We start from the raw sequence: 26734 nt of genomic DNA, 5'->3' as shown, positions 1-26734 counted from the left end.
TTTCCACAAAAATGACCTATTAATGAGGTCTAATCTAAACACTCTTCTTGGAATGTAGTCAGCCTTATCACTTCCTCCCTACACATTTCCAATATTCCTGGCCTTGCTCTCCATTCTTTTTGAGATACACACACACACACACAGACACACACACATTTCAGATACAGTAGAAGTTCCTTGTTTACTACATCTATTGTTTCTTGTCTGACTCTGCCCTATAGAGTGAAAGTTCCATAACAGCAGGAATCTTTATTTTGTTCACGGATGAATCCCAAGCACTTAAAGAAGGAACATAATATTACCCTTCACACAGTTGCCAATTCCACCCTAGGATGTCCTGAGCAGTATGGATTTGTGTTAAGCAGGCAACTATTTTCCCTCTGCCCAGACACATTTCTGTTCTATAGGAAAGAAGATTTAATGTCCAGAACTGAATTAACAAACTTAAGGAATTAACATACTTGTTTGAGTTATGTATTGAACTACCATATCATCTGTTCATTTAAAAAATATTTCAACTCCTCAATAAGAATAATTTGATTTTCTGTAAACCTAATCTTTCCTACAGTATTTCCAGGAACACTGATCTACCAAGGTTCACATTAACCCAAACTAGGACCATAAATCTTCTCACCTTACACAAATTTACAAGGTTATACCTTTATTACAATCCACCTTTTTATGTTTCAGTAAGGGCATATGATTAATAAATTCAGGGTGGGATTATGACAACTTTTTATAGTAAAATGTAAGTACCGGCTCACACATAGCACTGTGGAGTTTATGTATAGTGTTGTCTCTTAGGTTAAAATAAGGGAAAATTTAGATATTTATTTTTAGGAGCGAGAGAGAGAGAGAAAGCTAGCGCAAGCAGGGGAGGGGTAGAGGGAGAGGAGGGAGAGAAAGAATCTTAAGCAGCCTCCTTGCCCAGCACACATGGCACTTGATCTCAGGAACTGTGAGGTCATGACCTGAGCCAAAATCAAGAGTTGGGCACTTAACTGACTGAGCCACCCTGGTGCCCCCAAATTTAGATATTTAAATGTGCAACCTGTAAAACTTTCTAGGGCTTCTGCTTGAGAAATTGAGACCCCATCATGGGTTGGAGCCACAGCCATGCTATCTAAGTCACCAGCTGTGCTCTTCCAGAATGAGCTGCTTGCCAAAAGCAATTTTTCAATATGTGATTTGCCATTGTATATCTTTAAGCACTAAGTGCAATTATCAAAAGTTCTACATATTTTGTCTGAGAATATAAAACTGCCAGTTAGTCTTTTTGCAATTTAAAATTTAACCTGCTAGCAAATTAAAAAAGGTTTTGGACTCTTTTGAAAGAGACTTCATTTAAATGTTGCTAAACCAGACATTTAAAAAAGAGGTCTAATCCCTCTGGTTACCATCCTCAAATTTAAAAGCAAATAGCTAATAAACTAAATCATAATGCTAAGAAAACATAATTCAGTTGATATTTGCTATAATTATAAGAATTTTCTAGGCATTTCTGAGTACATATTATATTTTCTTTGCAAGCATGGTACGTATGTGCTCTTTCTTCCATGGTATACATCAGAGGTGAGCGTATTCAGACAAACCCTTCCTCTTAAGAAAATCTCTAAGTTTAGTTAAGGGATAATTTGCTCAAAACACAGTGGCTCAAACACTGAAGCACCTGCTCACCTCCTTGGCTAATTGCCACATTATTCTACGATAGATAATTGAATAGAATAATTTGATTCTTATTTTTTCTAAGTCAGTGTCTTAGAGGTGCCTTGGACAGCTGACTATCTGACCAGTTGAAATGAACTTTAGATCAGCTCACTTTAGAAAGTCTAGCTTAGGGGCACCTGGTGGCTCAGTTGGTTAAGCGTCTGACTTTGGTTTGGGTCATGATCTTGCAATTTGTGAGTTCAAGCCCAGCGTCAGGCTCTGTGCTGACAATTCAGAGCCTGGAGCCTGCTTCGGATTCTGTGTCTCCCTCTCTCTCTGCCTCTCCCCCACTTGTGCTCTGTCTCTCTCTGTCTCTCAAAAATGAATAAATGTAAAAATAAATTAGAAAGTCTAGCCTATTCTATATGTGTACATGACCTTTTTATTCTAAGCATTGGCAAACGATTGTAATTTATATGGTTCTTAAATAGTTTAATAAACACTTTGACTTGAATATTTGACTTGGCAAAACAGACTAATTTTGTGTGTGGGTTGGGGGGAGGAACAGTTGTTAATAGTTATAAGAAGAAAAGAAACGTGTTGAACTCCATTCTTTCCTCTTTTGGGAAGAGGGGGATGGGTAGTGTAAATGCCCTAACCCACACAGTGGTGATGCCTGGAACAATTTGTGGTTGGATGGGGGACTCTTCATCCTGACTGGACACTGTTTATGTTCTCATCTTTGGTCCAAAGTGCCTTGTAAAAGTGCAACAAAATAAAGGCATGTACTCAAATAGGAGTTCTCTAGGCCTAACATTTGTTAGTTACCTTTGCATTTGAGACCTCCACCGATTTGTTCTTTAGGATTATGTAAACTGAAACTTTAATTATGATTTAAAAAAAAATGAAGTCAGGTGACAAGAAACAAGAAAAATCTCATATTCAGTGCTTTCACATAATTTCTAAAATTAAGTATTTTCTTGTGGCAGCACTATGTTGGGCACTTTGCATGCCTCTTCACAAAAACCTGCTTAATAGATACTATCAACATCCCCATTATAGATGAGGAAACTGAGGCCTAGGAAAGCTAAACATCTTAGGCAGGATACCTGGTTCTGTTAGACTCTAAGACTGTCTTACAAAAACAAAACAACAACAAGAAAACCAGAGATGGCATTTCAAGAATGCTCCAGTTCTTTTGGTCATTTGAGTGGACTCACCCACAAGACTTCCTAACCCGGCTTCATCCTTTTGAGAGGCTAATTCTACTCTACACTTCCCTACCCCGTAGCGTTCCTTTTAAAGCTATTAAGATCCTTTACTTTAATAGAAAACTCCCTTTTTTTCTTTTAATTTACAGTAAACAGTGAACTACATCTAGCATTTCTGAGTTACGTATATTTCCATTAAATAAGGTTTCCTCTTTCTCTAAGTTTATTTTTTCCATTTATTTGTGGCAACACATCAGTGAAATTTCTTCCCTTTAATCATCTGAAGCCCAGAAGTGAAGGTACCCCATCTGGTGTTCACCTAATCCAGAGGTCCTCAACTCTAGCTCCCAATTAGAATTACTGGGGGAGTTTAGGGGCGCCTGGGTGGCTCAGTTGGTTAAGTGTCCGACTTCAGCTCAGGTCATGATCTCACAGTTCCTGGGTTCAAACCCTGCATTGGGCTCTGTGCTGACAGCTCAGAGCCTGGAGTCTGCTTCAGATTCTGTGTCTCCCTCTTTCTCTGCTCCTCCGCCACTCACACTCTGTGTCTCCCTCTCTCTCAAAAATAAATAAAACACTTAAAAAATTTAGAATTACTGGAGGAGCTTAAAAAAATAATAACCAACAATGACAACAAAAAATTTCCTAGTCACCACCTAGACCACCAATTAAACTGATAAGTGTTGAGTCCAGCCTTCACTGTGTGTTTTTCCTCCAACATTTCACTTCAAACATTTTCAACAGAGAAGCTGCAAAAATAGTTCAATGAACAGCCATCCATGTACTCTTCAACAGATACACAAATAAACATTTTGTCAAATTACTCTTTTCCCTCTATTGTACTTACATATATGTAAGTATAATATTTACCTATATGCATATAGTGTACCTATAATTATTTATCCCCCTTTTTAAGAACTATTCAATTACTTGGAGATCTAATGAAATTGCAGTTTGATTCAGTGTGTCTAGGCTGGGACCTGGGTCAGCATTTCTAACAAGCTGTCAGGTTCCCAGGACAATGTGTTGAATAGTGTAGCCTTATAGTTGTTTTTGTTTTTTTCAATCCAGGATCCAATTAGGCACCATTTATTGCAATTAGTTGTCATGTCTTTTCAATATCTACATGATTTTTTTTCTTTCATTTGACATTTTAAAGAATTCAGGCTGGTTGCTTTGCAGAATATCCTTTATTTATTTATTTATTTTTGTTTAAAAAATTTTTAATGTTTATTTCTTTTTGAGAGAGAGAGAGAGAGAGTGTGAGCAAAGGAGGGGCAGAGAGAGAGGGAGACAGAGGGTCCAAAGCAGACTCTGTGCTGAGAGCAGAGAGTCCCATGTGGGGCTTGAACTCACGAACCAACCATGAGATCATGACCTGAGCCGAAGTCGGACGTTTAACCGACTGAGACACCCAGACACCCCCAGAATATATTTTAAATGGGAATTTGTTTGTTTGTTTTATCCTACTTAGATTTAGATTAAACATTTTTGGCAAGAATACTGCAAAGAAGATGAATCAATATATTTTAAAAACTATACAGATGTTTCTAATGCCCTAATCAAATCATTCCATGAGGTTTTTCCTAAAGAATTATGAAAAGTAAAGAAAAAAATTGAAAAGCCTCTACTCTGGGGGTTATACAAAAAAATAATCATCTTTTTAACTCTTTCAACCAAAGGGAAGGATAGTACCCAATTCCCAAAGAATATGAATAAAAACAACTTATTTGTCTAAAAATAACTGAATCATTCAAGCAAAAGATTCTTATAATCTACCTGTTTTGCCTTTGTATTGCCTTTGTTCTAGTTATGGAAGGAATTTATAGCAGGGAATATTGCATTATGATGACAGCCTGCATGACATATGAGTGAAAGGAACTGAATTTGTTTTGAAAATAGATTAAGCACAGAAAGTAGTTGTTCATTTTTGAAATGTCTGGCCATGACACAGTGGTCTATCATATATACTAAACGAGATTCTCTTGGTTGAAAAGCACTGATGTCCTGTTAAATGTTTAAAAACTTATTCTCCTCCCTGTCCCCACTCTGCCAAAAATAAAAACAAAAACAAAACAAAATGCAGAATTTGCTTATTTCCATAGAGCAAATATTCTTACCATCGATGATTTCAAGTTACCAGTGTAACATCTATCAGCTTGCAAATAACAATCAGTTCTCATTTGCTGATCTGAGTCTACTCCAGTACACCACTGATTTTAAAAAGACAAACCCACCTTCATCAGATTTGAGGGAAAACTGGAAATTATTGGCTCATGTACCTGAAGAGATTAAGGACAGAGCTGAACTTAGACCCAGATGTATCTAGGGCTTCCTTTGCCAACCCTTGGCTCTGGGCTTGTTGCCATTCTCCGCATACTAGAGTTGCCCCCAGAAGCCCAAAGATGGAGAACCCTGAGTCAGACTGGATTAAAATCTCATTTTGCCACATACTTCCCACCATAACCTTGGGCAGCTTAATATCTCTGTGGCCTAGTTTCTTCATCTGTATAGTAGAGATAGTAATAATACCTATATCATGGGGTTGGTTTAGATATTTAATGAATTAATACCTAATAGTTCAGAAGAATCTCTGGCAACGAGTAAACACTCATTATTGTCATCATTACCATTGTCATTCCAAAGTAAACTCTGAAGGAAGAAATCTTTTTCAAGTTAAAGCCTTAACATTGAGCCTCATCTAATGATGTGGGAAACATATTCATCCCTGGTAATTGTTCAGGCCAAGGGAATAGCTAATCCTTGGGTCTAGGATGTCATTGTCATTCAAATTAAAGGAATTGAAGATGGGGAAAAGGTGATTCCCTGAAGGAAAACTAATGTCTTTTGCCTAAAATGAGGGAAGGAGTGACTACAAAAACAGTGATGTTACTACATGATATAAAAAAAGTATGTCTTTTTCCAAAGAGTTAGATGAAATCGATCTGATCACACCAAAATTGATTTTAGTGGTATGAAACCATGCTATAGGTAGAAAAATCAAGGTGATGAAAATGATCTATTTGTGTAAATTCATGGAAAGTACATTACAGTACTTCTTTAAAATGCAAATCCCATGGGAAAGTTACTGTAAAACAACAAAGATATACTAATATGTATCAAAACTGTTAGTACACCATTGTTTTAACCACTATAAAGAGGGAAAATTTAACTGTCTAAATGGAATTTTTTTGTTTTTGCATTACTTGATTACCAACTAATTCACCTGAATTATTTTATTCCATAATTTAACTGGGTAGTTTCTTGTCACCAAAATTGCTGTTTTTCCTATATTGTAACTTTCTCCTTCTGATGTATATTTTAATACACTCAATGGCAAGGTTATCATGAACATTGGTCTTTATTTTTGATGAACTATTCCTTAAAACATTTTTATTAAACTCATCATAAATTTAAATAGTTGCAAAAGTTCCAACATTTTATCAACACTGACATTTAAAAATGAAAATCGATATACTCTTGTAAATACATCAGATGACATTTGAATTGCCGTATGATTTGATACTCATCATATACTTTAAAAATATAAGAACAGTAATCTCAATCAAAATTCAAACGAGTCCTAAAATTTATGTAGAACTGCAAAGAGACCAAGAACAGTGAGGACTGCTTGAAGAACAACAAAATGATAGCACTTGTTCAACCATATTTCAAGGCCTATAAAGTGATACAGATTAGAATAGTGTTGTATTAGCCAAGGGCTAACCAAACTGACAAATGGGATATAATAAGAAGCTGGAGATCCCTGCAGAGATGGATACTTGATTTGTAACAGGTGGCATGGCTGATCAATGGGTAAAGGATGATCTTTTCAGTTAATGAGTTAAGGGTGGACTACTCTGACACCATACATAAAAATTAATTCTAGGTAAATTATAGACCAAAATGTAAAAGGCCAATCTTTAAAGGTTTCAGAAGGTAATAAACACACAGAAAGTATTAGCTATTAAAGAAATGATGAATAAATTTGGATGCATTAAAATTAAAATCTGTATTCACCAAAAACACCGTAAAAGAATGAAAAGATAAGCCATAGAATGGGAGAAAATATGTGCAGCATATGTTGTTACAAGACTTCAATAAAAGACTTTAACTCAATTGTTTGAAGAAAAATCAAGACAGAGAACCTGATGGAACAGGTTTCTCTGTAGGCATTATTGACATTCTGGCCTAGATGGTTCTTTGGTGTGGTGGGGGTGAGGTGAGGTTGGGGGCGTGGGGGTAGGGACTATGCTATGCATTATGGGATTAGCAGCATTTTTGGCTCATACCCATGAGATGCCAACAAAAGGTACACTCAGCCATTGCCAAATGTTCCTTAGGGGAAGGAATAAAATCATCCCCAGCCGAGAACCACTGTGGTAGAAGAATTAGCAGAAAGCATAAACAAGATTTTGAAAAAAATAGGAAATCCAAATGTCAACCAACAAATGAAAATGTGATCAATTTATTAGTAATCAAGGAAATGAAAAAGGAAATCACTTTGAGATATCAAGTTACACTCATTGTACTGGCAAAAAATTTTAAATCTACCAACTGTTGGTAAAACAAAGAGCACTGGGAATTCTTGGGCACTGTAGTTAGTATAAACTGAAACAAGCACTTTGGAAACAGTCTAGAATGATCTCGAGGAAAAGTTATACATAACTTAGTCCAAGTAACTCCACTTTCGGGGCATATATCCTAAAAATATTAATTCCCATGTGCATCCAGATATATGTAAAAGAATGTTCACAGCAGTATTTTTTGTAATGCCTGAAGGCTAGAAATAACATAAATGTTCAATAATAGTGGGATATATAAAGAGATTGTGGTACATTCATTCAATGGATACCATACAGTAATGAAAATTAATAAAAGAAATATGCAAGCAAGGATACATCTCACAGTTATAATGTTGAGTGGTGGAAGACAGAAAAAAGAGTGCATACTCTTGAATTCCATTGATAAAATGGAACATTTATAAAATTAAACTTTATTTTTAGAAATACATACTTAGTAGTGAAACTATAAGAAAAATCACAAAGTGATTATTATAAATCACGATGAACATACCTAGTGTGGGTAATGGAGAAGGAAAGTGATATGAACTGGAGAGGACACAGAGGGGGCTGTTATTTCTTGACTTAAGCATTGGCTTTGTGATGTTTGTTACATTACACATTTTATGATTTGTGCACTGTTCTGGATATGTGTTATATTTGACAGTTTTCAAAAGGTGATAAATACTTCAAAAATTTCTTCAAAAATTAAAAAAAAAATCTTTCCTTCTCCTAAAACTATTATTTTAATTTTCTTCCTTCACATTTTTATCCAAATCTAATATTTTTATGCTTGAGTTTTATTGAGCACCTATGAAATTTAAGTATAATAAAAATGTATATATAAATTGAAATCTAACTTTTTGTTTTATTTTCTATGACAGCAAGTTTCTACACTATGGATCCTCATAATCATTAACACATTTTTAAAATAAATTTCTTTAGGGTTGTTATTATTACAATTATTATTAATACATAATTTGTAAACAGCATAATTACATTGCACACTTTGATAAATTATTCTTGCACATAAAAATAGACTTTTATTGGAAAATTATCTATTAATGAGATAATGATCAAAATTATTCTCATCTGTTTATGAAATAAAAAGGCATATAGCTAAAAGCCAATATCCAGCACTAGCATGTTATTCTAATTTTACCAAGAGAGTTAGGAGATAGTTAATATTTTATAAGCTGAAATAAAGTGAGGACTGATTTTAATAAGAACAATTCATAATATTATTTGATAAAATGGGTCTTAACTACCTCATGGAACAACATGCAATTAGAAGAAAGTCATTTCAAAATATTTCTTACCCATTGGTTTTATCTAAGATATCATGAGTAATTTGGCAACCCTGTAAATAATTACACCTGAATTAAAAAAAATTGTGATTCTAAGGTAACTTTCAAAAATGCATAGTAAAGGGTTCCATGGATCTACTCCCTAGTAAGGCAACAATAGTTGATGAAAATTATATTAAACAAAAAGTAAAGTGTCTGGAAATTGTCCTAAGGACATATAGCGAGTTTATTTATTCAAGAAATCTGTTAAATATCAGTAAGAACAAATCACCACCCACTCCTCTTTCCATTCCTCAGTTCACTGTGGCAGAAGTTCTACACCAGGTGATTCAACCAAGAACACAGGGGGTACTCTGCCTCCAGCTCCCTGCTGAGGACTATGGTATCTTCCTAGGAGGAGCAGGCTGCTACCATTTCTCATACTCCCTCCCTCACAGCTTCATGTTGAAAGAGCTCTATTTTTCAGGCTGAGAGTTCTGGGTCTTCTCCTATCCAGCCCCACTCATGGGGCAGTTCTATTACAGAGGTAGCAGGCTTAGAATAAGAAGCCCCAAATTACCCAATTGCAAGAAGGGACAAACCAAAAATATCAGAGGCTATCCCCCTACCTAGTGCCTGCTTATAAAGCAGGGGTGTCATTCCAAGAGAAGTGAGTGCCTGTCCCTGTTCCCAATAGTGGCACTAAGGTTTTGTTTAGGCAGGAGAGGTAGGCTGTAAGAGCAGAGAGCTCTGAGGCTCTCCAAAAGAGATCTGAATTTATCTGGAACAGAACAGAGCATGGGAAAGTTTATAATTATGACACTCTGGAAAACAATGGCGAGTTTGGGGGTAAGAAATGATGAAGAGACTGGTAGCTCTATGAGAGCAACAAGCTAAACTGTAAACCAGATTTGACCAAAGACAACCAAGGAAAGAGTTAAGAAGAGCTCTCCTGGGATTGGAACAAACTTGAAAGACTGGACTCAAAAACTACCTCTGCAAAGGGATCAGAACTTAAGTGAATCGAATGGTGAAGCAGATTATGCCTGAGTGCACTAGTGAAAATAATAGAGCAATCAACCAGCAAGGAATGGAGTCTGACAGCTGTCAGAGATACCAACAGAGGTAGATAGCTTAACAGAGAAACCAAGGAAAGAGACAAAGAGAGTCCTGAAAAAACCATTGTCATTCCCGGATCACTGTGGATATGTCAAGGCTACATCCTCTGAGGAGTGACATCAGGGGCTATATAGAGTGGGAGAAAATAGGTTTTGCTAAAATAGTTTGACCAAATCACTAAAATATTAAAAATCAAACAACAACAAACCCTTGGGCTAGGGTTGAGAAATCAAGATCCAGAGTTGCTACAATATATTGTCCAAACTGTCCAGTTTTAAGAAAACTATAAAAAATGTATAAGACATGGAAAGATGCAAGAAAGTGTAACTCACACATAGGAAAAAAATGTAGGCAACAAAATGCCTTGAGAGGGCTAAGATGTTAGAGTTAGTAGATATAATTTAAGCAGTTACAATATTTTCAAAATTCTACAGAAAATAGATATTGTGCTTAAAGATATTAAGGTAGGTATGATAATGTCTCAATAGAGAATATCAATAAATAGATGCAAACTATGAATAGAAATGAAATTGAAATTCTAGAGTTGCATAGTATAACAATTGAAATGAAAAAAAAATATTAGAAGGGCTCAACATATTTTAGCTGACAGAACAATCAGGAAACTTAAAGAGATTATACAGTCTGAAAAAGAGAGAGAGAACAGAAATAATGGTTGAAAACTCCTCAAATTTAATGAGAAATATTAATCTACATATTCAAGAAGCTCAACAAATTCTAAGTAGAATAAGCCCAAAGATATCTGCATCCAGACACATTGCAGTTAAAATGTTAAATGTCAAAAACAAAAACAAATTTTTGAAAACAACAAAGTAAACATAATTTGTCACATATAAAATAACCTCAGTAAGATTCAGACACACTGTAGTCCATAAGACAGTAGAAGGACACAAAGTACTAAAAGAAGAAAAAATATATATGCATATGTATATAATGTATTTTTGAGCCCATAACATTTAGAAATGTAATATATTTGTCAATAAGAGCATAACAGAGGCAGGTGGGAGAAAATCTATTTAATAGTATGGAAATGATACCAGGTGGTAACTCAAATACATAGAAATAAATGAAGAGAATCAGAAATTATAAATAAGGGGCACCTGGGTGGCTGAATCGGTTAAACGTTCAACTCTTAAGCTCATGATTCATGAGTTTGAGCCCTGCATCAGGCTGTGTGCTGACAGCATGGAGCCTGTTTGGGATTCTGTATTTCTCCCCCTCTCTCTGCCCCTCCCCTGCTTGCACACACTCTCCCTCAAAAAAATAAACATTAAAAAAATTATATAAAAAAGAAATGAGAAATAAAAAAGTTAGTATGACAAACCCTATAGATATATATTTTCTCTTCCTTTTCCTTGAAGCTCCTTTAAAAGATACCAAGTTAGGGGTCCCTGGGTAGCTCAGTCAGTTGAGCATCTGATTCTTGATTTTGGCTCAGGTCATGATCTCACCAGTTTCATGAGTTGAAGCCCGACATCAGGCTCTGTGCTGTTAGCCTGGGATTCTCCCTCTCCCTCTGTCCCTCTCCTGATTGCACTCTCTGTATTCCTCAAAAATAAATGATAAAAAACCTTTTTTTTTTTTTTTTTTTTCTGACCGCGCTCCGGCGAGGTAGGGAGCGCGGCCCTAAAAAACCTTTTAAAAGATACACATTTAAGCAAAGTAAATAATTATAACAATGTATTTTTGGGTTTGTAACACATATAGATGTAATATAACAACAATAGCACAAATTGGGAAGGGGAAAAAGGAATAGAGCTATATAGGAATAACCTTATTAGTTTTAGCTGAAATTAAATAGTATAAATCTGTGATTTATACACAGGTGATTATGGTAAGTTAGGAAGTATATGGTAAGCTCTAGAGCAACTCCCAAGAAGATACCTTTAAAAATAGGGAAAAATCATAAAAATAATCAAAATATTGCACTAAAAAATATTCACTCACTGCAAAAGAAAGCAGTGGAGGAAGAGAGGAATAAAAAAGCAAACAGGAAGTAAAATGACAGATAAATATCCAATATATCATTAATAGCATTGAATATGATTGGTTAAAAATACAGAAAAACAGCAGACACTGCCAGATTAAAAATAAATATTCAACTATATGTTATCTACAGGAGACACATTTTAGGTTCAAAAACTCAAGTTGAAAGTGAGAGGATGAAAAAGATGTACTATGCAAACAATTATAAACAACAAGGAAATAGAAGACTTGAACAACTATAAAACAACACAACTGAATATATCTGTAGAACATTCTTTGCAACAATAGCAGAATACATATATTTCTCAAGTGCAAATGGAACAATCTCCAGGATAAAGTATATATTAGGCCATAAAACAAAGCTCAATAAATTTGAGATTGTAGAAATCATACAATGTCTGTTCTCCAAACAATGGAATTAGAAATTAATAGGAGAAAAAAATTATGGTAAATTCACAAATATGTAGAAATTAAACAACACACCTGCAAACAACCAAGAAATTACATGGAAAATTATAAGAGAATTACAAGGAAAATTAGCCAATGCTTTGAAATGAATGAAAATGAAGAAACAGCATACTAAAACTCACGAGATGCACCTAAAGCAGTACGTAGAAGAAATGTTACAGTTGTAATGCCTACATTTAACAATATGATCTCAGGGGTGCTTGGGTGGCTCAGTTGGTTGAGTGTCCAACATTATTTGGTTCAGGTCATGATCTCATGGTTAGTGAGTTTGAGTCCTGCGCGAGGCCCTGCGCTGATAATGCAGAGCCTGAGCCTGCTTCACATTCTATTCTCTCTCTGCCACTCCCCTACTTGTGTGTGCACTCTCTCTTTCTCAAAAATAAATACAAAAATTTTAGTAAAAAAATGAAAATATGATCTCAAATTAATAACTTGATTTTACATTTTAAGACTCTGGAAAAAGGAGCAAAGTAAACCTAAAGCAAACAGAAGGAAGAAAATAATACAGAGTAAAGCAGAAATAATGAAATAGAGAGTAAAAAACTGACAGAGAACATCAATGAAAGCAGTGATAAGATCAAGGAAATTGAAACTCTAGCTAGACTAACCGAGAAAAAAAGAAGTAAGACTGAAATGACTAAAGACTGAAATGAAAGAGGGGACATACTACCAATCTTACAGAAATAATAAAGATTAGAAGGGAATACTATGAACAAATATTATTTTACAACTAATGAAATGGACAACTTTCTAGGAAGATACAAACTACCGAAACTGACTCCAGAAAATAAAAATTGAAAATCTGAACAGACCTATAATAAGGAGATAGAATAAGCACTTAAAAATCTTCCTACAAATAAAAACTCAGGTTCATATGGCTTTACTATTGAATTATACCAAAAATTTGAAGAAAAATTAATAACCAACTCTTCACACTCTTCCAAAAATATAGAAGATGGGGGACTATTTTCCAACTCATTTTATGAGGCTGGTATTTACTCTTATTTTAAAACCAGACTAAGACATCACAGGTAAATTATAGACCAATATTCCTGGTGAATAGAGACACAAAAATATTTAATAAAATTATAGAAAATGAAATCCACCAACATTTAAAAAAGGATTATATTCCATGACCAAATGAGATTCATCCCAGAAGTTCAAGGTTGGTTTAACTTTTAAAAATCAATTACTGTAATACACCACATTGATAGAATAAAGAGGAAAAAACATGATCATAATGAAGAAAGTGCATTTAACAAAACCCAAAACTCTTTTGTGACTAAAAAATAAAGAAATAAAACACTAGCCAAACTAGGAATAGAAGGGTACTTACTCAACCTGCTAAAGGATATATGAAAAATCTCCAACTAACATGATACTTAATGGTGAAAGACTGAAAGCATTTCCCCTAAGATCAAGAACAATCACGTTCATTCTTGGCATTTACATTTAAGCCAAGGATGTTCATCCTTGTCACTTGTATTCAAGCCAGAGGAATTGGGCAATGATAACAAATAAAAGGCAATTAGCTTGGGAAAAAAAGAAATGAACTTATCTCTATACATATGGCATTATCTTTTATTTTAAAAATTCTAGAAATCATTAAAAAACTATTAGAACTAATAAATTCACCAAGGTTACAGGGTAAAAGACTAATATATGATAATTGGTTAGGTTTCTATTTATTAGCAAGGAACAATTAAATGAATAATTTAATTTATTAATTTAATTTATCAGGAATAATTAAATGAAAAAGGAAAATTAAAGGAAAAAATTAAAGGAAAAAAGCAATTACACATAATAGCATCACAAAGAATAAAATATTTAGGAATTAATTTAGCACAAGAAGTACAAATATTACACTCAAAACTATAAAATATTGTTGCAAGAAATTAAAGAAACTTTAAAAAAATAGAAAGAATAGCTCATGTTCATACATTGGCTATATTGTTATCATAGTAATTCTCCTCAAATTGATCTATAGTTTCAATGTCACCCTTGTCAAAATCCCAAATGACTTTGAAGAATTGACAAGCTGATTCTAAAATGTATATGGAAATTCAAAGGACCAAGATAGCAAAAACAATCTTGAAAATGAAGAACAAAGCTATAGAGCTCAGTGTTAATAATTTCAAAATCTAGACATTATTACAAAGCTATAGTAATCAAAACCACCTGATACTGGCATAAAAATAGGTATATAGATATAGATCAATGGGATAGAACTGAGAGACCAGAAATAAACTTTTATATCAATCAACCTAAGGTCAATTGGTTTTTGACAAGGATACATAGATCATTCAATGGGGAGAAAGAGTATTTTCAACAAAGGGTGTTAGGGCAACTGGATAGCCACATAAAGTTATTTTGTACTTCTTCCTCACACCTTACACAAAAAAATTAACTCAAAATAGATAAAAAACCTAAAGAGCTAATGTTATAAAACTCTTATAAGGAACCTTAGGTTATGCAAAGCCTTCTGAGAGACACCAGAAGGGCAAGAAACCAAATGAGAAATGGATTAGATTTTATCAAAATTAGAAACTTTTGTGTTTCAAAGAATACCATGAAGAAAATGATCAGACAACCCACAGCATGGGAGAAATATCTGCAAATCCTATATCTGACAAGGGGCTTGTATCCAGAATATATAAAGAATTCTTGTAACCCAATAATATAAACATAATCCTATGAAAAATATGGGCAAGGAATCTGAAGACATTTCTCAGAGATTTACAAATGGCCAATAAATTCATGAAGATGTTCATCATGTATCATCAACCATTAGATAAATGTAAATTGAAACCACAATGAGCTACCACTTCATACCCATCAAGATGGTTTAATCAAAAACATATAGTAAGTGTTAACAAGGATGTGAAGAATTTGGAATCTTCATACATTGCAGGAAGGCATGTAAAATGGTACAATTGTTTTGGAAAACATTCTGGCAGCTCCTCAAAATATTAAACAGAGTCAGCATGTTTCCCAGTGATTCCACTTCTAGGTATATATCCAAGAGATGTTGAAAACATATGTCCACATGAAAACTTGTACACAAATGTTCATACCTACATTATAACAGCCAAAGCAGTGGAAATAACCCACGTATCCACCTTCAGATGAATGGATAAATTGTGGTATATGTCTACAGTGGAATATTATTTGTATAAAAAGGGAATACAGTATTATTACAGGTGACAGCATGACTAAACCTTGAAAACACTATGGTAAGTGGAAGACGTCATATACAAAAGACCACATATTGTATGATTCCACTCACATGAAATATGTAGAATAGGCAAATTCATAGAAACAAGGTATGTCAGTGCTTGTGTAGAGGTATGGGTGTTTGAAAGACATGAAGAGTAACTGCTAATGGGAATAGGTTTCTTCTTTGGAGTGATGTCCTAAAATTAGGGCAATGGTTGCACAACTCTGTAAATATACTAAAAACTATTGAACTGTATATTTATATTGGTGACTTGTATGGTGTATGAATTACATCTCAATGAAGCTTCTAAAAATGTGGCTCTAAAATTTACTGTTTAGAATGTTCAGTGAAGCTTTTGCAGCTAATGCAGCTAATGACAAGTCTTGGGAATATATATTGAGAATAGCTAAAAAGCTTTATTTAAAGCCATGTTTTTCCTTCAGAGTTTTTACCAGTGCTTTCCTTCCATTGATGTCAAGAGACTTTCCCCTCAAGAGTTATATATTATATAACATTAGTCCAGAAATGGGAGAGGCAGAATTTTTCAACAAAAATTCTTAACTGCTGCCATACTCTACCATGCATTTGAATTTAGAATGTTCCAAAACGGACACTAGTAGCACTTTTTCTAATACTTTGTGTATTCATTTTCTGTTACTGCTGTAACAAATTACCATCAACCAAGTGGCTTTAACAACCCATTTGATATCTTGTAGATCTATACTCTAGAAATTCCACGAAGACTTTCTGATTAAAATTAAGCTGTCTCCAGGGAAGCATTTCTTCTAAAGACTCTGGGAGAGAACCTCTTTCCTTGCCTTTTCCAGTTTCTATAGGCCTCCTGTATTCCATGGTTCATGTCCTCCTTCTTCCATCTTCGATGAAAGTCAAGTCCTTCTGACACTGCATCACTTGACATAGTTTCCATTGTCACATCTCTTTTCCTGGCTCTCTTTCTCTGCATCTCTCTTCCATTTGTAAAGATCCTTTTGATTACTTTGAGCCCACCTGGATAATTCAGGGCAAAAAATCTGCCAATTTTAAGGTCACCTGATTATGTCTTAATTCTACCTGCAGCCTCAATACCTCTTTCTCATATAACTTAATACATACACAAGGTCTAGGGATTAGGACATGGACATCTTGGGGGGGGGTATTATTTTGCCTACCACATCATGATTTTCTCCTAGTAGAAATGTATATAAATTAAGGTAATGGAGAAAGCCCTATGGGTTTATGGTAGTTTGGTTTATCACTAACGGAGGATTTCTCTTTTGAGCATGTGCTATAGTAAATTCTGGCATGAGTGAAGGGTAGGCCTTTATCTTGTACAGTGGAGGAAAGGATATTGTGAACTTAAGCCTGTTCTTAGGCAAACCGACTTTAGGGAAAGATAAATATGGAAGTTGAGGATCTGGAATTGTATTCCTTGCTTTCAAATAATTGGGATATGGCATACCCACTTAAAGACTTTCTATAATCTAGAACCCTAGTTAGATGATCATTCATTTGGGGCAGTGGTTTCCAAATTTGGCTGATTTCATAATTACCTGAGACTTTTAAAAAATAAAATTAGATTTCCAGGCTTTAATCTAGACCTGCTAAATCAGAAGTTCAGAAAGCAGAGACTTAAAAGATGTTTTGAATAATTTCTTTAGTTGATTCTGGTAATTAGCCAAATTTGATAACTACTCATTTAGAAAACAAAGGGGGTTGAATTGATGATGAAAGAAGATTCATATGTTCACTAGCTTTTTCTAGTAATTGCTTGTTAGTTTTGAAGGTTATAGAACATTTAAATATGACCTAGAACTTTGGACAGTCTGGCCAATGTGTAGCCAATAGAGGAATGTGAAAGTTTCACGCTTTCTCACTTCCAAGTAATCAGGCAGCCACCGAAAACTAGAACAATTGGATTATTCTTGTTTTGCTGTATATACTCTGCCATTATAAGCTATGCCATATTTGAATCTGCCTTCATTAATTTGTTGTAATTAGTTAAGTTATTCTTATTCACATATATAGTGTAAGAATACAGTGATACTTATGATTACTATGCATTTATACCAAAAGTGTGATATACCAAATCATGGTTATAATTCCTATCTAAAATCTATGAATTGGCATATTTTCTGCACTTTACAGGCAAAATGTTGATCTTTTTTAGTTTGATAACCTTTCCAGAAATAAGACGAGATACCTCTTAACAAAATGCATAATAAATCAGGAGTTAACTGTTGATCATTAGACATGTATATAATATAGATCTTAAAAGGACAGAAATTTTGTATTTTCTCTGTAGATATCACACCACAGAAAGAAACTCAGGAAGGAATTCCACCCCTGACCCAGAGTCAGGAACCCCTGAAACCTCAGGAGAATATATCACGACCCATTCATCATCCTTTAGTTTTAAAAACTAACTTTGAGGAAGAAGAGGAGGAAGGAGATGAACAAAATGGTTAGTAAGGCTTTTCTCAGATTTACAATGAACATTCAAAACCCTATCATGTTTTTTAATTTATTTTTTAACTGTTAGAGGTTTATAATGTAATAAATAGGGCAGAATTTGGTAAGAAAATAGCTTCAATTTTATTAAGTATATTAAATTCATTATGTTCTAATTTGTTCTACGTCTATATATGATCATTTGGATTGGAGAGTTTTTGTCGTATGATGTCTGGGAGATAGACCTCATTTAAATAGGGACAGTTGCTTACACTGATTTTTCTAATATGTGAAATACGGCAGTTTGAGACATTTACTAGTATGCAAATTACTGATTTTAAAAATTCCAAAAAATCCCACCTGTGAGAACAATATTTGGGATTCTTAATTCTGATTTGTATATTTTCATACCATTTGGCTTTGGGACAATTTAATTAAAAAAGATGTACATATATCCTATAGATGCATCTAGTTTATGGACAAAGACTCCTGAAGAAATTGAAGAAAAAAGAGCAATAAAGGAGATGTGTTATAAATCCGGTAAGAAATCAAACATTTGTGGATTTTCTAATGTTTGATGTGACAAATATACTAACCACTAGCTTTCTCATGGGAGATTAGGTGAATACTACAGATTTCATACTCCAGATATTTCATCATCAAAAAGCATAGCCTCTACAGCAGACAAAGAGTTAGAAAAGCCTTTGGAAAATGGCAGTGAATTGCAAGAAGGTAAGGCATGAAAAGGCAGCATTTCAAGGTGATGTATAAGAGATACTTGGTGTGATAGGCTGTGAATTATTTAGTAAGATGTACACTAGAGCTAATGATAAATAATACATCAGAATTGAGAGAGAGAAGGAAATGCTTTTATCAGATGACCTAAATTTAATATGAAAAGCTGCTATTAATTATGCTTTCCCAGAGGAGGTGCAGAATGAAAAGACTACATAAACACATGGGGGCATTACACCCTCGATGCAGTAATTCTATAAATATCTTGCTTTTACCATCTTTTTTTTCTTTGCAAATCACTCTCCCTGTGAAGTAGGGGCTATTTTTCTCTGTGAATAGAAAGGACAACCTAGCCCTAAAAGGACAAAAGGGAGATCACAGGATGACGTTAGTGGCAGAACAAGGATACATTTGTGCATTGAATGAGTGCCTTATGTGTACCAGGCAATTTCAGAGGCAATGCAGCTGGATTATTCCAAGGCTGGACCTTTCATGGATCTTATGCTTTGGTGAATCTGATTTCAGTGTTGGTAAACAATTTGCCCTCAAAGGCAAGATAAGAAGAACATTATTTTCTGGATGTAAAACCAGAAACTCAGAGAAAATCCATGGGTGTTACGAGTTTATATGGTTTTCCTGCCATGAGGATGAGATGAAAGGCAAGTTTTGCTGAAGTAGGAGATTTGAATCCTCTCCTCTCACTAAAAGTAAAAAATGATAATTGGGAAAATCTCCAGGATCAAGTAGAGGATAAAGAGTAAAATGCCTGCCAGTCAAGTACATATGTGGTAAACTATTTAAACATATGGCAGTAGGTGGCAGCAACATACTATTAGATGTTAGATGTTAAAATGATAGGAAAGACTTAACTGATAGGCGAGAACCACATCTAGAGAAGGGCACATTGCCCGCATTACCTGGACAAGAAAGCAAAACCAATAATACAAGTCAGCAATGAATATAAAACAGTATATTACCATTAGGGATTAAAGATAATTACATGTACTTTCGCCTTAAATTATGGTTTTAAAAGCCTTTTATATTTAAATAATTTCAGTTAATTCATGAATAACCTTCACCAGATTTTCCCAAATATCAGTGTGTTTTACACATTTGATTTTCACTCTTCTTTTCTCTAAATATATACATTGTTATTTTTTCTAAACTGTTAGTGTAAGAGTAGGTTGCAGATATGATGCTCCTGCATAACTCTTACATAACTTTAGTATAACCATCAAAATCAGGATATTACCACTGATCTGATATTATTTACAGAATTTTAAACAAATTTCACCCGCTGTGCCATCCATGTCCTTTATGGTAAAATGAACTTTTTTTTTTTTCTGGTTTAGAATCCAATCCAGAATCACAAGGTGCATTAGATTATCATGTCTCTCTTTATTCTGCTTTTAATAGCTTATTTTAGTAAAAAATTATCTAGAGATGTATAAGAAAAATTCTAAGAATTATTTAATTATCACAGTATAATTACCATTTGTCAGTGGTAGACTCTAATGCTTTTTACTCAATTTGTTCATGATGAATAGGTATAATCAAAAGAAATATTATAAAATTCATTATATGAAGAACATAGCAAATAAGTTAAATATATTATACATACATAGTAATGTTAGATTGTTTAAATTTTTAAATTGCCATTTAATAAATAATACATATAGGAAAACAAACTTGCTTGCTATTTTCTTGATAATTATAAAATATGCTTAAAATTCATATATTTATAAATTTATTGTTCATCATATCACTATGCAAACAATAATTGCACTAACTTTTAGGCTTTTTACTATCATCATGAATTTTATGTAAGTACCTAATGGCTCCTGGGGTGATTTTCTATTTTTTTTCTTTTTTTTTTCTTATTTTTTCTTAATTTTTTAGGGGATGGTCTTACAGTTCCAACAAAATTTAGCCTATCTGAAAGGCAAGGTGAGATAAAAGCATCATTGGATAGGAAACCAAGGACTGACATTGCTGCTTTTGAAAATGGAGGTGAGTTAATTTATAACTGGTTGATTCTGAATATATCACCATATAATAAATGAGTCAAATTTCCTCTCTCATAACTAATTTTGTTTTTTCAAAATATTTTTGACATTTCTATTGTTGGCTTTGGGTAAGACACTTGAGGCCTGGAAATGTATATAATTAATTGCTATATATGAATCCTTATTAGTAGAATGTCTGACACATGAGGTGCACTCTGTGAATATTTGTAGAATAAACGATTTTATGTTTAAACAATTGAATGGCTAGATGAATGAGAGATGTTTATAAAATTGACAGATGTCTGGAAGTTAATATGCTGGATCAATGAGCCAAGTTTAAACAAGGTAAAGTCAAGCTGTGATAAACATAGTCTTGCATTTAAGTTCAAGACATTAATGGTAGATTTTCTTCAAGTCGGGAAAGACTCGACATGATACAGATTGTGAAGAAAAAAATAACTGTTTTTTGTTGTCCACAAGGTTTAAAAATTATTCAGTAATTGGTGATTGCTACCAAATAGCTCAGGTAAACTCACATTGAATTATTAGGAGTAGTATAGGAAGATCATTAAATGTGATAAGTCATTTAAAGTACCCAGTGGAGTGTCTGATACATAGAAGAATGCTGCATAAATGTCAATTATTATTTATACCAGTTCCACTGATTTCTGTACAGGGTAGTCCACATTTGTGTGTCATTTTTAAAAAAGGCTACTTGAAACAAATATTTTATGTTACAAAAGTGTAACTTGTATGGTGAAGAATCTGGAAATTAAGTATATAACATTTAAAACAATTATGGATGTTTATCTTGGAAAATGGAAGAACTTTAAGGAACATAAAAATTGTGTTCGTATATCTGAAGATCTTATTGAAGATAAATTATATTTATTCTGAGTACCTCTACAGGGTGGTACAGGGTAGAAATAAAGATTTCCATATGTTAAAGGAAAATTAATTTTGTTGACTATGTGAATTTTTTTTGCAATTATCTGTATGTAAGTGTATATACTGTATATTCATATACATATATATGCACATGTATTAATTTAAACATATATGATATATATAGAGATGTGGGTGGTATCACTAAGAAGTGTTTAAACAAAACTGGCAAAGGTATATTGTAGAGGATAATCCTGTATTGGAAGATAGTATTTTACAACTTTCTGCCATCATAGCCACTGACAGTAAGGTATTGTCATAGGAGGTGACTGTTATGTTCCACAGAGGATCATATTCCTTGGAGTAGATGAAAAGGAAGCTGTAACTGAAGAGAAAGAAATTACCGTGTCAAAATGTTCAAATACTAAAGGTAATGAACCATCCTATAGTTTTAATCCGTTCATAATTTGGATTGAGAAATGTAAATATAAAGCTTGACACTTGAAACGAATATAAGAGGCAAGGTCATAAATTAAAATATACACTAAATCCAGTGATTCGGAGTCAAGAGCCCTAAGGTTTCAGTCCTGGTCTGTCCCTAAGTGTTTGACCACGAGACTTCATCTCTTTTAGCTTCAGTCTCCTTATCTGAAGTATTGGCCTGTTGGACTACATAATTTCTAGGAGTGTTGCTAGATCTACAGTTATTGGTTCTTTTAAATGGTAAAACCAAGTCCTTTTTAGTTTCTTTTTCCAACTTCAAATACTCCATGTGATTGAATTTTCTTAAAAAGCTTTGTTTGTGAACACTGTGAAGAGTATTAATTTCATGATGACTTCTATGACTTCCTCATTTTGTAATTATTACCAACTATAGTCTGTGAATAATCAAGAGATATAATAAAATCATAGTTTGTACCTCATAGTTTTGTACTCCCTTTACCATGGTTAGAAGCCCCCAGCTAGTACCTCTCTGCTGGGCAGCTCTCTTAGTCACAGACTAAAAGTTTAGCTGTCCTGTAATTAGAGGGCTTTACATATTCTGCATCCAAATGTTAAACAATTTCGTCTACTGTTTTGCCCACCCTTAAATAAACATTTTCAAGAATAGGTTAAGGCACTTGTGATCGAATAATTCTTATGGGAAATGATATGTAAATCTTTTCTTCTCACTCAAAGATGGAAACCTTTTGCTGAATCGATCAAAAAAACAAAAAACAAAAAAATTCTAACTACAGTAATAACCGTTGCCACTCTTCACATGTGGCTGTTTAAATTTAAACTAAAATGAAATTTTTAAAAATTCAGCTCTTCAGTTGCATTAGCCATATTCCAAGTGCTCAGTATCTACATATGACTAGTGGCTATCATTTTGTACAGTACAGACTGAGAAAATTTCCATCGTTGTATAAGGCTCTGTTAGACAGTCCTGCTCCAAAGCATAGAACACACGAAAGTTGTTCCACTTAAATTATTTCTGGAACCTATTTTTAAATCAGCACATTTGATTTAAAATTGATAACCTTCTGATTGTTTCTTATGAAATTATTAAAAATATTGCCACAAATATATTATTTATATATTGAAGATAATGTCTGTATATCAGATATTTAATGTTTTGTTAGTGACAAATTTTGGGGACTCAATGTAGTGGTTAGGGAATTTCAGTGTTGTAAAAATTAATATATATATTTTAAAGAGGTATACCCATCATATAATGTTTGAAAAGTAAAATACCAACTGAAACCTTCTTTTACTAATATTGATATTTTATTTTTTTAATTTGCTTTAAAAGATAACAAGGACAGCCCTCATCCAAAGCGTTCCCTAACTACCCGACTAGTACCTACAACGCATGTATTAAATGCTACTGAGAATATCAGTATGAAGTGCAGAGAGGACCCCTCTTCAAGTGAGACATTAGCTCTATCACTTTTTGGCCTTAGATATATTTGTCTTATCATGGATTTGTTTTGCTTATTTGAAATAGAATTTTTAAAATGAAAGAAAAAAGGATGTTTTGAAAATTATTCAGGATTAAGAATTAAAAACAATATTCTTCTACTAACTTGGACAATGAATTGTGATGTAGGTCCTAGTAAATTATATACATACCCACTAGTTTAATTTAGGTATTAAAATTAATGATATACTACCTTCTTGGAAGATTCATTAGTACACCCTTTAAATTTAACCCATAGTGGGATACATTGACAAATTTTTATTATGTGTTGGATTATTTTTCATGATTTGGCTTTACCATGCCATTCTGTATTCTGAGCTACTTCTCTTGATACAATTAAGACTCATGAATCTTCCTTTCTGTTTCCTTCCTTCCTTCCTTCCTTCCTTCCTTCCTTCTTTCATTTATTTCATTTACTGAAACTATAATGTTCTTGGATCCCAGCCAGGCATTGAAGGGAACCATGATGGTTTTACTCCTAAGAAGCTTAGTAACATTTGTTAAAAATATGGTTTCCAAATCCTAGGAGTGGGAGCTTGAGAAACATGATGGTTTACTCCTAAGAAGCTCAGTTTAGTGACATTTGTTAAAAATATGGTTTTCAAATCTTAGGAATGGGAGCTTGAGGGTAAGGGTGGAGCATGATATTTGGAGAGGAGGTGGTGAATCAGAATTCAAACTTAATGCTTAAGCTGAATTGAGAGCTAGGGCAAAGACAGATTTAGTAGTCCACTACAGAGAGCTAATGTAATCTACATAGTGAACTTGATGTTCATTTTCTGTGTTCAATAGTGAATGTTTAGGACCTCCACACAGAGAAATAACAAAGAATGGCCTGTATACTAAATTGTTTTAAGAGTCTCTGGAGAAATGTACCTTAGAAATTCCTAGAATATTGAGCTTGTATATAAATTTTTCAGTGTAAAAATATGCCAGTAAAAAGTGAATAATTTAGTACTATTAGCACTTACAATTCTGACTACTTAGTCTTGTTTCACCAAACTAACCTTATACTCAAATTCTTAAAGCTTAAAAGAATAAAGTAATATTCACTAAAAGTATTTTACATTAATCCACCTTCTTAAGAAGTAGATTTATGTTCAAAATAACAATTCTAAAACTACTTAAAAATAACATTATAATAAGATATATAATTATATTTGGAATATAATTTTGTATTCTTTTAAACAATCCACAAATTCTTTTTGGGAGGAAACATTTCCTCTGAGGAATGCTACGTATCAAAAGTTTTCTCATCAATCAATTTTCAGGATAGCCTTTCTCTTGAGGGTGGGGTGCTTTAAAAAATAAGTCACACTTTGTTCTAGAAAGTAAAATATTAGTGTAGTGCATTTATTTTTTTTCTCTTGCTTGACATGTGTATGCACAGATATGTAATTATCACCTATAGTAATTTTCAGATGAAAGCGTCTCTTAAAAACCTGTAAAAATTTGTATCTTCTTCAAGTGAATGATGTCCAGCCAGTGAGGAAGCCTCACTTTAAAGGTGTGAAGAAAAGAAAATGGATTTATGATGAACCAAAGAATTTTCCTGGCCAAGGAATGCAGAGAGGTAAAGGATCTTTGTATTTGATATTTCTAAATTATAATTTGAAACAAAATTAAATATAAAATAATAATTTCTACCTGAAAAACAAATTACTGTTGTGCAACACGTTATTTTACATGTCAACCCACATCCTATAGATTTAATTCTCTTAGCACACATTGTCTTCCATAGTGCAAACATTTACCATGCAGTATGTTATTTATGGGTATGAAACCAGCTTGTTTTATCCCTCACTCCCCTCCTGCTTTCTTTTACAGCAGTACAGGCCCCAAATCCCAAAAATAAAATGAGTTACCATCGCAATAATAAAAACAGAAGTGCTGAGAATGCATCCTATATCCATGTTCAGAGAGATGCTATCAGGACTGTCTCACTGAGTGCACCTCCCCGCAGCAGGCCCACAAATAGGTCCTACAATAAAGTCGATGTTAACAAGGAACCCAAACTCAACCTTTGTCCAGGTGAGGCTCTTTCCTTACATGATTTACTCATGCACGTGGTTTGCAATCCCATGGAATCACCTGATGGTCCAAGTAATCTTCATCCCTATCCAACTGGTATTCTGTTTCCAGGCCATCACTACCACCATGATGTCTTAGAGAACTAGTGGGAAGATTTCTTCCACAAGCAGGAGTGCACACGGTTTAAAGGATATGTTAGGGAGCACCCGGGTGTCTCAGTCAGTTAAGCTTCCGACTTCAGCTCAGGTCATGACCCCATGTCTCGTGGGTTTGAGCCCCATGTCAGACTCTGCTGAGAGCTTGGAGTCTGGAGCCTGCTTCAGATTCTGTTTCCATCTCTTTCGGCCCCTCCCCCACTCACACTCTGTTTCTCTCTCCCTCTCTCTCTCAAAAATAAACATTAAAAAAATTAAAAAGAAGGATATGTTAAAAAATGTGTTGGGTGCAGATGACTAGACATTGAACCTCTCTAGTGTTTTGTCTCACACCATCACACTTTGTTCCCCCTGGATAAGCTTTATTTCACTCTTGAGGATTGTTTTCAAATGGTTGACATTTTCTTGTTCCACTAACCGCATTGTTCAGTCACCACTTTCAGGTAGTGCCTTGGCTTTTCTTTAAGCCTTCATGATTGCTTTCTGAAAGGGTTAGTTTGGGGGTTAACTGCAATATTTTTGACAACCTCTCATCTCTCCCACCATGCACAGATTGCTTCTAAATCATTTCATCATGTAATAGGCAAAGTCATAGTATATGTCAGTAAGTACAAGGCCACAAGGGAGGAAGGAACCATATCTTTTCTTCCTGTCTCAGATGAATTTTGCTCTTTTGAAGATGGGTTTCAGTTTTCTCAACTTAACAAAAGGCCACTTAATTCCCTCTAATTTTGTGTTTGTATTTTCCTGTGTTCACAGTCTAGTTAGTGGCGTTCTGGATGTTGTGTACTTTCTGAAACATAAGTAAAAATTCAGTGTCTCTCTTAGGTCCTTACTTTTATAATTTAAATAGAAGTTAGCTTTATTAAATTGTTTTCCTTCTATTTGTCTTAGAAATAAATGATATATGGGTTTATATGTAAAATAAGAATATTCTTAGGTGAAACAGTCTTAATTTTATTTATTACTATTGTTTTATTATTAAATTTATTATTTT

General features: G+C 33.9%; 1 protein-coding gene across 11 annotated transcripts in view; it reads left to right on the top strand.

The window, feature by feature from the left end:
* Window positions 1-26734, top strand: part of CB4H12orf50 (chromosome B4 C12orf50 homolog) — a 41937-nt gene that overhangs the window by 11082 nt on the left and 4121 nt on the right. For 7 of the 11 annotated variants that reach the window (XM_049626047.1, XM_049626043.1, XM_049626045.1 and 4 more), the window contains 8 exons: window positions 17817-17975; window positions 18425-18502; window positions 18584-18694; window positions 20597-20707; window positions 21911-22018; window positions 23384-23500; window positions 25020-25124; window positions 25379-25582. In XM_049626047.1, coding sequence (XP_049482004.1) covers window positions 17817-17975; window positions 18425-18502; window positions 18584-18694; window positions 20597-20707; window positions 21911-22018; window positions 23384-23500; window positions 25020-25124; window positions 25379-25582 — 993 coding nt within the window. The remainder of the gene's footprint in view (window positions 1-17816; window positions 17976-18424; window positions 18503-18583; window positions 18695-20596; window positions 20708-21910; window positions 22019-23383; window positions 23501-25019; window positions 25125-25378; window positions 25583-26734) is intronic. The other 4 variants (XM_049626040.1, XM_049626041.1, XM_049626049.1 and 1 more) reach the window with 4 other exon arrangements.

Source organism: Panthera uncia, chromosome B4 (genome assembly GCF_023721935.1).
Source record: "Panthera uncia isolate 11264 chromosome B4, Puncia_PCG_1.0, whole genome shotgun sequence".
NCBI classification, from domain to species: domain Eukaryota; kingdom Metazoa; phylum Chordata; class Mammalia; order Carnivora; family Felidae; genus Panthera; species Panthera uncia.
Note: the sequence above shows the minus strand (reverse complement) of the source record. Positions and strands in the feature narration are given on the sequence as shown.